General features: G+C 45.3%; 1 protein-coding gene across 2 annotated transcripts in view; it reads right to left on the bottom strand.

The window, feature by feature from the left end:
* Nucleotides 1-14897, bottom strand: part of ralaa (v-ral simian leukemia viral oncogene homolog Aa (ras related)) — a 100035-nt gene that overhangs the window by 25571 nt on the left and 59567 nt on the right. For both annotated transcript variants that reach the window (XM_072467233.1, XM_072467234.1), the window contains exon 3: nt 12032-12240. In XM_072467233.1, the coding sequence (XP_072323334.1) occupies nt 12032-12240 (209 nt within the window). The remainder of the gene's footprint in view (nt 1-12031; nt 12241-14897) is intronic.

Genomic DNA, 14897 nt, shown 5'->3' with positions numbered 1-14897 from the left:
GTACTTTTGGTTGCACCGAGGGACGAGACAGGGGTGTCCCCTGTCCCCCCTGCTCTTCGCACTGGCGATTGAACCCTTGGCTATGGCACTGAGAGAGTAGAGGAACTGGAGGGGGTTGGTGCGGGGTGGGGAGGAGCATAGGGTGTCGCTTTATGCGGACGACCTGCTGCTGTATGTGGCGGACCCAGTGGGAGGAATGCCAGAGGTAATGAGGATCCTTAGGGAATTCGGGGACTTTTCGGGGTACATGCTCAATATGGGGAAGAGCGAGCGGTTTGTAGTTCAGCTAGGGGACCAGGAGAGGGGGATTGGCGAGCTCCCACTAAAAAGGGCGGAGAGGAGCTTCAGATATTTGGGGGTCCAGGTGGCCAGGAGCTGGGGGGCCCTGCATAGGCTTAACTTTACAAGGCTGGTGGAGCAAATGGAGGAGAAGTTCAAGAGGTGGCCCTGGCGGGTAGGGTGCAGTCAATCAAAACGATGGTGCTCCCAAGGTTTTTGTTCCTGTTCCAGTGCCTCCCCGTGTTTATCCCAAAGGCTTTTTGCAGGCGGGTTAACAGGAGTATAATGGGGTTTGTGTGGGCGCGAGGGACTCCGAGGGTGAGAAGGGTGTTCCTGGAGCGGAGTAGAGATGGGGGGGCTGGCGCTGCCCAACCTCTGTGGGTACTACTGGGCCGCCAATGCGACAATGGTGCGCACGTGGGTGGGGGAGGGGGCTGCATGCAAGAGGCTGGAGACGGCGTCCAGGGGGAACAACCGGTTAACCCCTGGAAGAACAGGGAGGGATTTTGGGGTGGCACAGGGCAGGGATACGAAAGTTGGGGGACCTGTTTGTGGACGGGAAGTTCGCAAGCTTGGGTGAGCTGGAGGAGAAGTACAGGCTCCCCCCGGGGAACACCTTCAGGTACTTACAGGTAAGGGAGTTTGCCAGACGGCAGGTGGTGGAATTCCCACGGCTACTGCCACACACAGTACAGGACAGGGTGCTCTCCGGGGGTGGGGGGGGGGGGAAAAAAGAGAGAGCTCGGAAACTTACCAGGTGATGCAGGAGGAGGCGGCGGCAGCCTCAGTGGTGGAGTTGAAAGGTAAGTGGGAGGTGGAGTTGGGAGAGGAGATCGAAGAGGGGACGTGGGCAGATGCCCTAGGGAGGGTGAACTCTTCCTCTTCATGCGCGAGGCTCAGCCTCATACAGTTTAAGGTGCTGCACAGGGCACACATGACCGGGACAAGGATGAGCAGGTTCTTTGGGGGTGAGGACAGGTGTGTTAGGTGCTCAGAGAGCACAGCAAATCACACCCAAATGTTCTGGGCATGCCCAGCGTTGGAGGAATTTTGGAAGGGCGTAGCGAGGACGGTGTCAAGGGTGGTAGGATCCAGGGTCAAACCGGGCTGGGGGCTCGCAATATTTGGGGTGGCAGAGGAGCCGGGAGTGCAGGAGGCGAAAGAGGCCGGAATTCTGGCCTTTGCGTCTCTGGTAGCCCAGCAAAGGATTCTCCTTCAGTGGAAAGATACGAGGCCCCCAAGCGTGGAATCCTGGATCAGCGATTTGGCAGGTTTCATTAAATTGGAGGGGGTGAAATTTGCCTTGAGAGGGTCGGTACAAGGGTTCTTTAGGCGGTGGCAACTGTTCTTAGACTTTCTGGCAGAACGATAGACATTGGTCAATGGCAGCAGCAGCTCGGGCGGGTTTAACTTATATTTTTGTTTGTTATTTACACTGGAAGGGTCTGAGGGGGTGTATACACCTGTTGTCTTAAGTCGGGGTGTTAATGTTAATTTATTATTTAGGTACGGGGGGGGGGGGGGGGTTGCTTTTTTAGATTGTGTTTTGTACTTAACCCTGTTGGGTTCTTTTTTCTTTCTCATTGATATTTTATGAAAACCTTGAATAAAAATTATTTTAAAAAATAAAAGAAATCCCCCATGATAACTGCTGTACCATTTCTACATGCATCAGTTATTTCTTTGTTTATTGCCTGCCCCACCATAATGTTACTATTTGGTGGCCTATAGACTAGTCCTATCAGTGACCTTTTCGCCTTACTATTCCTGATTTCCACCTAAATGGATTCAACCTTATCCTCCATAGCACCAATGTCATCCCTTACTATTGCCCAGATGTCATCCTGAAAAATACATCACCTCCCTTACCATCCACTCTGTCCTTACGAATAGTTTGATACCCTTGGACATTTAACTCCCAGTCGTGACCATCCTTTAACCATGTTTCAGTAATGGCCACTAAATCATAGTCATTCACGATGATTTGCGCCATCAACTCATTTACCTTGTTCAGAATACTACGAGCATTCAGGTAAAGTGCACTTATGTTGGCTTTTTTTACCTCTATTCTGAATCTTAACACCTCGATCAGTAACCTCTCCCAAGTTATATTTCCTCAACTCCTAATTTTCCTCATCGTTGAACCCATATCTTCATGTAACAACCTGCCTCGTCGCTTACCATTAATGTTTTCACTTCCCGTTTTCTTCTTTTTAGTATTCCTGGTCCTATTCACTGAGCTCCCCTCAGTCACTGTACCTTGTACTGTCACCCTTTTTGATTTTTGACTATGGCTTCCCTGCCTTACACTTTCCCCCTTACTGCCTTTTGTTTCTGTCCCTGTTTTACTACCTTCCAACTTCCTGCATCGGTTCCCATCCCCCTACCACATTAGTTTAAACTCTTCCCAACAGTTATAGGGGATTCAATTATAAAGGGAATAGATGGCCGTTTCTGTGGCCACAAAAGAGACTCCAGGACGATATGTTGCCTCCCTGGTGCTAAGGTCATGGAGCAGTTGCAGGACATTCTGGGTTTTATTAGGGGGGGGGGGGGGGGGGGGGGGGGGTGAACAGCCAGTGATCGTGGTACACATCAGTAACCAACAACAATACAGGTGGATGGAAACCTCTGCAAGGAGTTGGATGAAGAGGAAACATGGACAAAAACAAAAGACAGAAGGGGGGGGGAATAAGAAAAGTGATAAGCAGAGAAATCAAGGGCCAGTGAAAAATGTTAAAAAAGACAATCTTAAAAAGGTTTTCTGCCGTAACACGTGGAGCATTCGCATAAAGTAGATGAACTATTTGCACAAATTGATGAAAATGGGGATTACAGAGACATGGCTGCAGGATGACCAGGGATGGGAACTGAATGTCCAGGGGTATTCAGTATTTGGGAAGGACCGACACAAAAGGAAAAAAGGTGGAAGCGTGGCAGTGCTGGTTAAAGAGGATATTAACAATAGTGAGGAAGGACATTAGCTCTGACAATGTGGAATCTGTATGGGTAGAGACGAAACCCCCAAGGGGCAAAGCACATTAGTGGGTGTCGTATATAGACCCCCAAACTGCAGTGATGTTTGTTTTTTGCCCATGCCATTAAAGGAGGACCATGATAAAGGAACATCTAATTATGGGGGATTTTAATCTGCATATAGATTGGGCAAATCAAATTAGCCACAATACCATAAGAGGAGGAATTCCTAGAGTGTATACAGGATGGTCCTCGAGGAACCAGAGCAGGCCATCCTAGACTGGGTACTGTGTAATTAGAATAGAATCATTGACAATCTAGTTGTGCGAGACCCTTAGGGATGAGCGACCAATCTTGAAGATGGAGACTGAAATAGTCGATTCGGAGACTAGGGTCCTAAATCTTAAAAGGAAACTATGATGATATGAGATGAGAGTTGGCTTTCGATTGGGGAACGTTACCATGGGATACCAAAGGGATGACAGTGGAGAGGGAATGACAAACATTGAAGGGGGACAACAATTGTTGATTTCTGTCTGGCACAAAAGCAAAATGGGAAAGGTGGCCAATCCATGGCTGAGAAGTGAAATTAGAGATGGTGTTCGATCCAAGGAAGCAGCATACAAATTGGCCAGGAAAAACAACCGGTCGGAGGATTGGGAGCAGTTTAGAATTCTACAAAGGATGGGGCAGGACAGTGGCAGTGGTTAGAACTGCTGCCCGACCCGGTTCGAATTCCGGCCCGGTTCGAATTCCGGCCCAGCGTCACTCTCCGTGTGGAGTTTGCACAATTCCCTCAGTGTCTGCGTGGGTTTTACCCCCACAACCCAAAGATGTGCAGGGTAGGTGGCCACTCTAAATTGCTCCTTAATTTTAAAAAAAATAATTGGATACTCTAAATTTATTTGTTTTTAATTCCGTAAAGGACCATGGATTGATTAAGAAATGGAGAGTACAGAAACTTGCAGAGAACATAAAAACTGACTGTAAATGTTTCTACAGATATCTGAAGAGAAAAAGATTTGTGAAGATAAATGTAGGTCCCTTACAATCGGAAACAGGGGACAAAGAAATGGTTGGGCAACTAAACACATACTTTGGTTCTGTCTTCACAAATGAGGACACAAATCAGATACCAGAAATGCTGGGGAACACAGGGTTTAGAGAGAGGAAGGAACTGAAGGAGATCAATATTAGTAGAGGAATGGCGTTGGTGGAAATTGATGGGATTAAAGGCTGATAAATCCCCAGGGTCTGATAATCTATATCCCAGAGTACTCAAGTGGCTCTAGAAATAGTGGATGCACTGGCGGTCATCTTCCAGGATTTTTAGACTCTGGAAACAGTTCCTGCAGATTGGAGGATAGCTAGTGTAACTCCACTATTTAAAAAAGGGAGGCAGAGAGTTATAGACCAGTAAGCCTGACGTCGGTAGGGGGGAAAATTCTAGAATCCATAATCAAAAGTTTTATAGCAGAGCACTAAGAAAATAGTGGCAGGATCAGAGAGTCAGCATGGACGAAGGGGGAAATCATGCTTGACAAATCTACTTGAACTCCAAGGACATAACTAGTAGAATTGATTGTTGATCAGGGGGAGCCAGTGGATGTGGTATATTTGGACTTTCAAAAGGCTTTCAACCAAGTCCCACGTAAGAGATTAGTGTGCAAAATTAAAGCACATGGGATCAGGGGTAGTGTATTGAGACGGATAGAAAACTGGTTGGCAGACAGGAAACAGCAGGAACTAATGGATCTTTTTCAAATTGGCAGACAGTGACTAATGGGGTACCACAGGGATCATCAGTACTAGGACCGCAGCTATTCACAATATATATTAATGCTTTAGATGAAGGAACAAAATGTAATACCTCTGAATTTGGAGATGACATCAAGTTGGGTGGGAGGGTGAGCTGTGAGGAGGATACAGAGATCCTTCAGTGTGAATTGGACAAGTTGAATGAGTGGACAAATGAATGGCAAGAGAAATGCAAGGTTATCCATTTTGGTAGCAAAATCGAGAAGGCAGACTATTATCTTAATAGCTATATATTAGGAGAGGGGAGGGGAGAAGAACCTATAAAATTTCAACAGGACTAGACTGGGTAGATGCAGGAAGGATCTTCCCGATGGTGGGCGTGTCCAGAACCAGGGGTCACAGTCAGAGGATACGGGGTAGACCAATTAGGACAGATGAGGAGAAAGGTCTTCACCCGGAGAGTCGTCGGCCTGTGGAATTCGTTACCCCAGTAGTTGAGGCCAAAACGTTGTAGGTTTTCACAAAGCAGTTAGATACAGCACTTGGGGTGAAGGTGATCAAAGTATATGGGATGGGGGGGGCGGAAGCAGGATTAGGCTGGATGATCAGCCATGATCATAATGAATGGCAGAGCAGGATCAAAGGGCCCAATGGCCTCCTCCTGCTCCCATTTTTTATGTTTATAAATCCAGATTTATTAAATTAATTTAAATTCCACCAGTTGCCATGGTGAGACATGAACCCTAGAACCTAGAGTCCTCAGGGGGTATTAGTCCATTGGCAATACCACTGTGCTACCACCTCACCTTCATTCACCAATAATCTACTCACTAAAGTATAGTTTATCACTATCACTAAACATCCAATGTCCACCACCTGTGTGCATTGCTACAATGCATATTGCCACAGGCACCAAGTTGATAGCACTTTTCAAACTACAGGCACCAAGTTGATAGCACCTTTTAATAATAATAAATCTTTGTCACAAGTAGGCTTACTTTAACACAAGTTACTGTGAAAATCCCCCAGTCACCACACTCCGGTGCCTGTTCGGATACACGGAGGGAGAATTCAGAATGTCCAAATTACCTAACAGAGCATCTTTCTGGAAGAAACCCACACAGACATGGGAACATACAGACTCCGCACTAGACAGTGACCTAAGCCGGGAACGGAACCCTGGTGCTGTGAAGCAACAGTGCTAACCACTATGCTACCATGCCTTTAAAACTACAGACACCAAGTTGATAGCACCTTTCAAACTACCGCCTTGCAGGACAAGGGCAGTAGATGTATCAGAACACCCACCACAACACCCACCATCTGCATGCTTCCTCCAAGTCAATTGTGACTTCAACAGTTATTGCCTTTCCTTCACTGTTGCCAAGTCAAGGTCCTGGAACTCCCTATCCAGCGGCCTTGTGGGAGTACCTTCACCATATTATAAGTGCCCTCCCTTCCAGTACATTTCCTTTATTTCCTATTTCTTTTACTCTGTTGTTATAGTTTTTAGCCCATGGAACTTTAGTGGAAACATACCTTCAAGTCGAGCAGGGAAAGTGAGGAACTCAAAAGTTGTAAATAGTACACTGTGCTTTTGAAGATTTACATTTTGAACAGAAGAACAAGACTTTATGGCACCGAGAGATCGGAAGGATTCGGTTCAATTAGTTGGCTGGTGACCAATTGATTGGCCAAGGGCTGTATTTTGCCCAGCAACAGTGATTGGGTCCTGCCAGGTGGAAGTTAAGAGAACCCAAGAGAAAGCTCCTGGATGCGGAGAGGAAAGGCTGTGTGTTGCTCTCCAAATGTTTCCTGTTTGCTGAGTCTGCAGAGAAGTTGCGAGACACTGATGAATCTACAGTGAAAACCATTACAGGCTGAAAGCAAAGACACCCAACTAGAGGCCTACATCAGACTTTTATCCTTTCACTTAGGGTAGATTTCTTCCAGATGGGAAGGTCGCTTCTTCCTTTGGTGAGAAGTACCCAGGTGATGGTCATCTCAGACCATACTCCATATTTAGTGGAGTTGGTATTAGAGGTAGGTTCAGCTCAGCGTCCAACAAGGAGGCTGGATGTGGAGTTTTAGCAGACACGGGAGTTCTGTGGACAGATATCGAGGGCTAGAGATGAGTACGTGGGGTTTGACAGTGTTAACAATAAACTTTCTCTTCCTTTCAGGTGTTTAAGAACAGAAGCGCCAACAACTCATTGATACATATTGCCATCCAGGACCCTCCAACCCCTTGGATCCCATCACTTCTAACCCCAGCCCTTGCCATGTATTCACCATACCCCCAGACCTTCCCTTTTGAGATGAACGCACTGTACTCAGCAGCTTTGACAAAGCCAGCCAGACTCAAAACATTAGCGTTCTTCTCTCCACAAATGCTGCCAGACCTGCTGACATTGTCCAGTATTTCCCATTTTTGTTTCAGATTCCAGTATCCGCAGTAATTAGCTTTTACCTTGGGTTTAATGGGAATGGGTCAGTCTCATCCTCCAGTCTATGGGAGGCCCTGAAAACAGTGATTAGAGGGGACATCATATCCCACAAAACGCATAGATAGGAAGGCTAGTGAGGAACAGCAAAAAAGTTGGTGGATGACATTTTGGAAGTAGGCTGCAGGTATTCAAATGATCCAGCCTCAAGAGCTCCTGGCAAGCAAGAAAAAGCTGCAGATGCAGTTTGACCCTACAGACAAGGCGGTGCACCAGTTGCAGTGTGCGGCACCAGTTGCAGCACGCGAGGGGAATTATGTAGGAATATGGGGAGAAGGTTAACCGTCCCTTGGCTTGCCAGGTGAGGCAACAGGCAGCCTCCCAGGAGATTATCCAGGTCAGAATCGGGTGGCAGGTTTGTGTTCGTTCCGGACAGAATTGATGGAGCTTTTGAAATTTTATACAAACTTTATAGGTTGGAGCGGATGAATACGGGGCTCCTTGCCTGTGGTGCTGATGCAGGCATTGATTTCACTTTTAGAAAAGGGACAAAGACCCATGGAATGCAGGTCATCTGCCCTATTACTTAACGTGGATGCCAAGAGATTGGCCAAAGTGCTAGTGCTGAGGTTGGAACCATGTCTTCCTCAGGTGCCAAGGGAAGATCAGATGGTATTTGACAATGGCTGACAATTGACGTTCAATGTGTGGCGATTGCCAAATCTGGTGCTGTCCCCACTCTTGAAGGGCCCGTTCCGGAGGCAAATCATCTCGTTAGACGCCGAAAAGGCATTTGATAGGGTAGAATGGGGTATCTTTTTTGCAGTTCTGGTGAGGTTTAGATTTGGGCCCCAAGTTGTGTCTTGAGATATGCCTGTTGTATGAAGACCCCTCGGCTAGTGTCTGCACCAATACCACGTGTTTGGGGTACATTCAACCAAATAGGGGAACGAGACAAGGGTGCCTTATAATCCCTCCTTTTGTTTGCAGTGGCAATAGAGCCTTTTGCCATTGCTTCAGGGCTTTAGGTAAGTGGACAGGGATAATTAGGAGAGGGGCAGAGCATAGGGTGCCTCAGTATGCTGATAACATTTTACTTTATTTGATGGACCCAGTCCCCACTATCAGTGATATAATGGAATTACTGAGGAACTTTGGCTCATTTTTAGGATACAAGCCACCCTTGGGAAAAGTGAGTGTTTTCCAGTGAACCCCCTGGGGAGGGGAGCCAATCTAGGGGTGCTGCCATTTTGCATGGCTGGTTCCAGCTTTAGATATCTGGAGGTCCAAGTGGCTCGGGATTGGGCCAGTCTTCGTAAACTGAATTATACTAATCTGGTAGGTAGAATCAAGATTGACCTGAAAGGGTGAGATAACCTGTCTGCCCTTGGCAGACAGGGTCCAGTCGATTAAGTTGAACATTGTCACGATGTGCTTTTGCTCCAGTCTCTGACTCCTTTCCTATCTAAATCATTTTTTGGGAGGGCCAAGAAGTTATCAGTGTCCTTTATAGGGGCAGGCAAGACAAGGATTTGTAGGGCAGTCCTTCAAAAGGGATAGACAGTCAGTGGCATCTGGTGTCGCTAAACCTGATATTTTATTATCGGGCAACTAATGCAGTGAAGGTGTAGTGATGATCTGGGAGCTACATGGGTGCAGATAGAATAGAGGTCATGCAGGGGTCTGGTCGCATTAGTGACTGCCTTGCTCCCCTCCTGTTCTCACTTATTTGGGGTGTCAGACTTGCCGGAGCTGCAGATGGCAAGGATGTCCTGACCTTCGCCTCATTAATTACCTGGAGGAGAATACGGATAGGGTGGAGGTGGTCATCTCCACCCAGTGCATGGATGTGACTGGGAGACCTGATGGAGTTACGAAACTTGAGAAATGCAAGCACACAGTGAGGGGAGCAAGGCAGATCGAGGGTTTCTATCAGAAATGGCAGCCATTTGTTGTTTATTGCAATAAATTGGTCACTTAGTTGTTAAGGGGTGGGGGGGGGGGGGGGGGGGGGGGGGAGGCTCTGAAGGCCAATTTTATGTTTTCTGTTTACATAACAGTATTTATGGTTATTTTGCATTGTATACAAAGTGAAAAATGTGAATAAAATACTTTAAAAGTCTATACTGGCCCTCTGAAGAAATAATTCACCTGGAGCCACTCCCCCATCTTTTCTCCCTAACACTGCACATGTTTCCTTTCAGATAACGAGCTAATGCCCTTTGGATTGCTTAGACTGAACCTGCCTCCACCACGCTCTAACCATTCATAAAAAAGGTTTTCCGCATGTCGCCATTGTTTTTTTTGGTCAATTACCTCTGGTTCTCAATCCTTCCATCAATGGGAACAGTTTCTCTCGGTCCAGTCTCCTCCGATTTTGAATACCCCCATCTAAGTCTTCTCTCTTCAAAGAACCCAAATTGTCCAATCTTTCTACATAACTGAAGTTCCTCATTCCTGGAACCATTCTCATGAATCTTTTTCTGCACACTTTCTATTTCATCTTAATTTCTACTGATTTAGCCATGTAGGAGCTCCAAATTCATTTGCCCCATCTTTCCCCTTTGTGGAAATAAACTTTGATTGCGCCCGAAGGCTCCTCTCTTTAAAAGTAATCCATTGTTGAGTTACAGTTTTACTCACCAATCATTGCATGCTGAAGCAGCAGTGTCCAAGATAAATGAAACATTTGTATCTTGTATCAACCATAAATAAACCCCTCTCAATACACTGGTGCTTCTTTTAGAGGCAAAAATTGAGTCTATGTTGACCTCTAGTCAGTGGACTCTCACCCTTCTGGGAGGTTCACTATTAAAATGAATACCCACAATTAACCCAAAGTTCATAGATGTTCAATTGTACTGATTTTAAGGTCACTGAATGAAGCTTGTGATTTTGATGCACATATTATGCTTTATTTAACTTTAACTTCTAAAAAGAAAAAAGGAATCACAATGTCAAAAGCAGAAGACGCTTCAGGATCCAAAGCACCCATTCCAGGTTGTTGCAGGTGATCTGACCCATTTTAAAGGAGTGAATGTGGTGGGTGGGGGAAAGAGAGAGGAGACAGAGAGGAGAAAGAGACAAAAGCTCAGTCATCCATTAAACTTTTTGAACTCTGGGCAGTTTGCAAGCTATCTGGCCAAAAGGAGGACAATTGTCTGGGACATCTAAGATTAGAAACATCAAGCCTCAAATTCTCACTCCCTCACACCCCTTTATTGGGTTTCAGTTCCAGTGCTGGAGGATTATTTTCCACTCATTAGGAGAGCTCTTGGGAATCAGGAAGTGACAAAAAAATGTTTGTCGTTACCAGCAGGAAAGGCTTGGTTCAGTAAACTCTGTTGAGATCCCTCGGTGGGAGTAACTGGGTCACATGTACTGCATCTTCTTTGATGGAGATATTTTTAAAAAAACATTGACTGAACACTTTCTGTAGGCAACTTTTATTCTAAACAACAGGGAAAAAAGGTCACCCATTTAACTTTTACAATGCCCAAAAATCCTCTTTCATAGACCTCATTCTCCCAGAACCAGTTTGTGATTCTAAACTCCAAAGGACATGCTTTCTTTCTTCACTGGGTAGCTTCAAATCTCAGAACTGATCTTCAAGGTAAGGAACTTGGTGGAGACTCTTCCCTCTAGCTAAGACTAGGCGAATCTTTCAGTCTCATTTAATCCAAACTCAAGTCTCTGCAGTTCAGGCGAGAATTCCCACCCACATTCTTGCATGAACCACCAAGATTTACTGTCTTTACCCCTATGCGGTTGTAAACTGACCCCGAAGTTGATCCAACTATGGTTTCATTTGATCTCTTCTCCTTTTAAAACCCATCTCCATGGGTATCTAGGTAGAATGCGGATTACTAGCCTTTCGAGCTCCAACTCAATTTTATCTTGGATCTTGGAAGCAGATAATAATAATAATCTTTATTAGTGTCACAAGTAGGCTTACATTAACACTGCAATGAAATTACTGTGTAAAGCCCCTAGTCGCCACACTCCAGCACCTGTTCGGGTACACGGAGGGAGAATTCAGAATGTCCAATTCAACCAACAAGCACATCTTTCATGACATGTGGGGGGAAAACTAAAGCACCTGGTGAAAACCCACACAGACATGGGGAGAACGTGCAGACTCCGCTCAGACAGCGTCCCAAGCTGGGAATCGAACCAGAGTCCCTGGTGCTGTGAAGCAACAGTGCTAGATGCTTTTAAGTATAAATATTTACCAAAAAAAAAAACCATTCCCAACAGCTCCCAGGCTGCATTGTTCACAGGTGTGAATATCTTGCATCGTCCTCCCAAACAGCCTGGGTCCCCTTGTAACCTTTACCAATCAAGCTTGTTGCCAGGCATCATTCCTCCATATCCCCCCACCCCCTCACACCAACCAAGTTAAAGAGAGACCTGAAACACAATCCTATAAAACCTTGCATTTGCAACCATTAACACAAATTATATTGTACATGCTGGAAGAACCAACTTATTTTCCTTGTATTAAGTTACACCCCCATTGTCAAGTTGTCACCATATATTTAAAAAATAATTATACAGTGATTTGCAAAATTCACCTGAAGTCAGCTGTGGCTGCAAAAGATTCTTGTTCAGTGATGGAAAAAACACAGAGGAAACCTTCTCCACTGCGAAAATAGTTATCCCTGATAGCAGCATAATCTTCTTGGCCTGCGGTATCAAGGATGTCTATCTGGACTTCCTCACCATCCAGCACCACTTTCTTCCGGTAACTGTCTGCTTTTGTAGGCTCGTAGTCCTCAACAAACTAGAAAGTAAACAAGAAAAACTGCCATTTTAATAACAGACGTTCTGGGCTTAACATTTGTTAAGAATGACTACGTTTTTTTTCTCCCAGTGTCTGCGTGGTTTTCACCCCCACAACCAAAGATGTGCAGATTAGGTGGATTGGCCACCCTAAATTGCCCATTAATTGGAGGAAAAAAAATTGGATACTCTTTAAGTTTTTTTTCCTTTAATTTTCCTCAAAACTATGGCCGGAAATTTACATCACTGGGATTAAATTTTGATGTTAAAGCAGGACTAAAAGAAAACTACATAAACAAATTTGTTTTCTTTCATTCTCATGAAGATTCAATGAATGAATCTTTGAAGCAGAAGTAATAAAAGGAGGAAAAACATCCAAGGTCAAGGAACTAAACAGGTTTAAAAGAAATAAACAAATGCCCACAAGAAAAAAATGACTTAAAAATAGATTTCAGGACTGTGTACAGTGCACTGAATTTAAGGTTTTTAAAATGTAGGGAGCTCAAATTCAGTTTGCACAGAAAAAAATATGCTTCTCAAGTGAGAGGAAAGGACACCCCAACACAACACATCGTATTTCGGAGCAATCAGCTTGAGTGGCAAACAGCTGGTAACAGGTAGATTGTCTGATCAGTGGATGAAATGCATAACTACACCTCTTTGGCTGTATACTTGATAACCTTCAAGAACAGGGCAGCGACTAATTAGATTTGTTTCCGAGAGATTTCACAAGACGGATGGATGAGCACACTGAAAAGTAGAGCAGTATTTGAAACCAGTAATGCACAGAATATATGTTTAACTCTGCCACTCAACATGAAAGAAGAATCAGCCATTTAGGAAGAGGAAAAAATATTTCTTCAGGGTAGCGTCACATGAACTTGTCACTAATATAATCAAATGCATTTCTATAAACAAGAGAATTTTCCAATCGTTTTTTGATCTCAAACCTTTTTAAAACAAATGTTCAGCAGTACTCTGGTGTATGCAAAGAACAAAGAAAATTGCAGCACAGGAACAGGCCCTTCGGCCCTCCAAGCCTGCGCCGACCATGCTGCCCATCTAAACTAAAATCTTTTACACTTCCGGGGTCTGTTTCCCTCTATTCCTATCCTCTTCATGTAATTGTCACGATACCCCTGAAACGTCACTATCGTCCCTGCTTCCACCACCTCCTCTGGCAGCGAGTTCCAGGCACCCACTACCCTGTGTGTATATATTTTGTAGACCTCTATCAGGTCACCCCTCAACCTCCTTCGTTCCAGTGAGAACAAACCAAGTTTATTCAACCTCTCCTCATAGCTAATGCCCTCCATACTGTTGCTAACTTTTGGTTGGTTCAATTGGCTGTTTTATAACCTTTGCTCTCGAGTCGCCAGGTAACTTTATGATACCGCCACAAGGTTCAAGTTCGAGTAATGACCAATAACTCAATACACCGATTAGCAAGATTCAAATCAAAGCACATTTATTATACACAGCAATCGCTACTCATGCACAAATTCTACGTCTAAGCTACTTCTACGACGAACAGGCCTATACTTAGCTTCGGACTGGCCCACCAGGTCAGGGGAACAAATGGCCTTTCGTTCGGGTTCTGAGTCTGCGGGATTTGAAGTTGGTACGGATTGGTAGCTAGGAGCGCCTATCTCGTAGCGAGCGTTGACTTAAGACTTACTGGATATCGGCAGCAGTTGAACCGGTCAAGGTTGGTTCGCGTTGCTGAGTGACCCGGTCAAGAAGAACGATTTGAACTTGGGGGCTTAACTTTATAGTCCCCAGGGGCTTCCCGTCTTTCGGGGCGGACCCTGTACCTGGTTCCAAGTGAATGGACTTCGTTCCAATCGCTTGGTTCGATTTCTCCAATACTGGAGCGGTTCCCTGATTGATGGGCCGTCTTGAGGTGTCCGTTAACCTCTTGTGTTGGCTCCTGCTGGCGCCGGGGAATCTAGCTTAGCTTTGTTTGTCCCAAATGTTGCGATTGTTCCCGGGTATCGCATATCAGTATGTAGATGGTTGCTACATTATGCAGAAGGCTGCTTGTATCGATGCTGTCTGGGCTTTTGCAGAGTTTAATACACATTAACTTGCACCTGCTGGTTTCTGCCTGTGTTGGCTGAATTTCACTTCAGCCTTTGCAGTTCAGTTTTAAATCGGGACTTGGCCAACCCAGGTGGCTTCAATACCAGGCAACATCCTGGTAAATCTCTTCTGCACCCTTTCTAAAGCCTCCACATCCTTCTGGTAGTGTGGCAACCAGAATTGAACACTAAGGTTCTATACACCTACAACATGACTTGCCAATTTTTATACTCAATGCCCCGGCCAATGAAGGCAAGCATGCCGTATGCCTTCTTGACTATCTTCTCCACCTGCGTTGCCCCTTTCAGTGACCTGTGGACCTGTACACCAAGATCTCTGTGACTGTCAATACTCTTGAGGGTTCTACCTAGAGGTAGGTATATTCCCTACCTGCATTCGACCTTCCAAAATGCATTACCTCACATTTGGCCGGATTAAACTCCATCTGCCATCTTGCTGCCCAAGTCTCCAAACGATCTAAATCCTGCTGCATCCTCGGACAGTCCTCATCGCTATCCGCAATTCCACCTACCTTAGTGTCGTCCACAAACTTACTAATCAGACCAGTTACATTTT

This window comes from Scyliorhinus torazame, chromosome 11 (genome assembly GCF_047496885.1).
Source record: "Scyliorhinus torazame isolate Kashiwa2021f chromosome 11, sScyTor2.1, whole genome shotgun sequence".
NCBI classification, from domain to species: domain Eukaryota; kingdom Metazoa; phylum Chordata; class Chondrichthyes; order Carcharhiniformes; family Scyliorhinidae; genus Scyliorhinus; species Scyliorhinus torazame.
The sequence above is the reverse complement of the archived record's forward strand: the minus strand, read 5'-3'. Positions and strand labels throughout refer to the sequence as shown.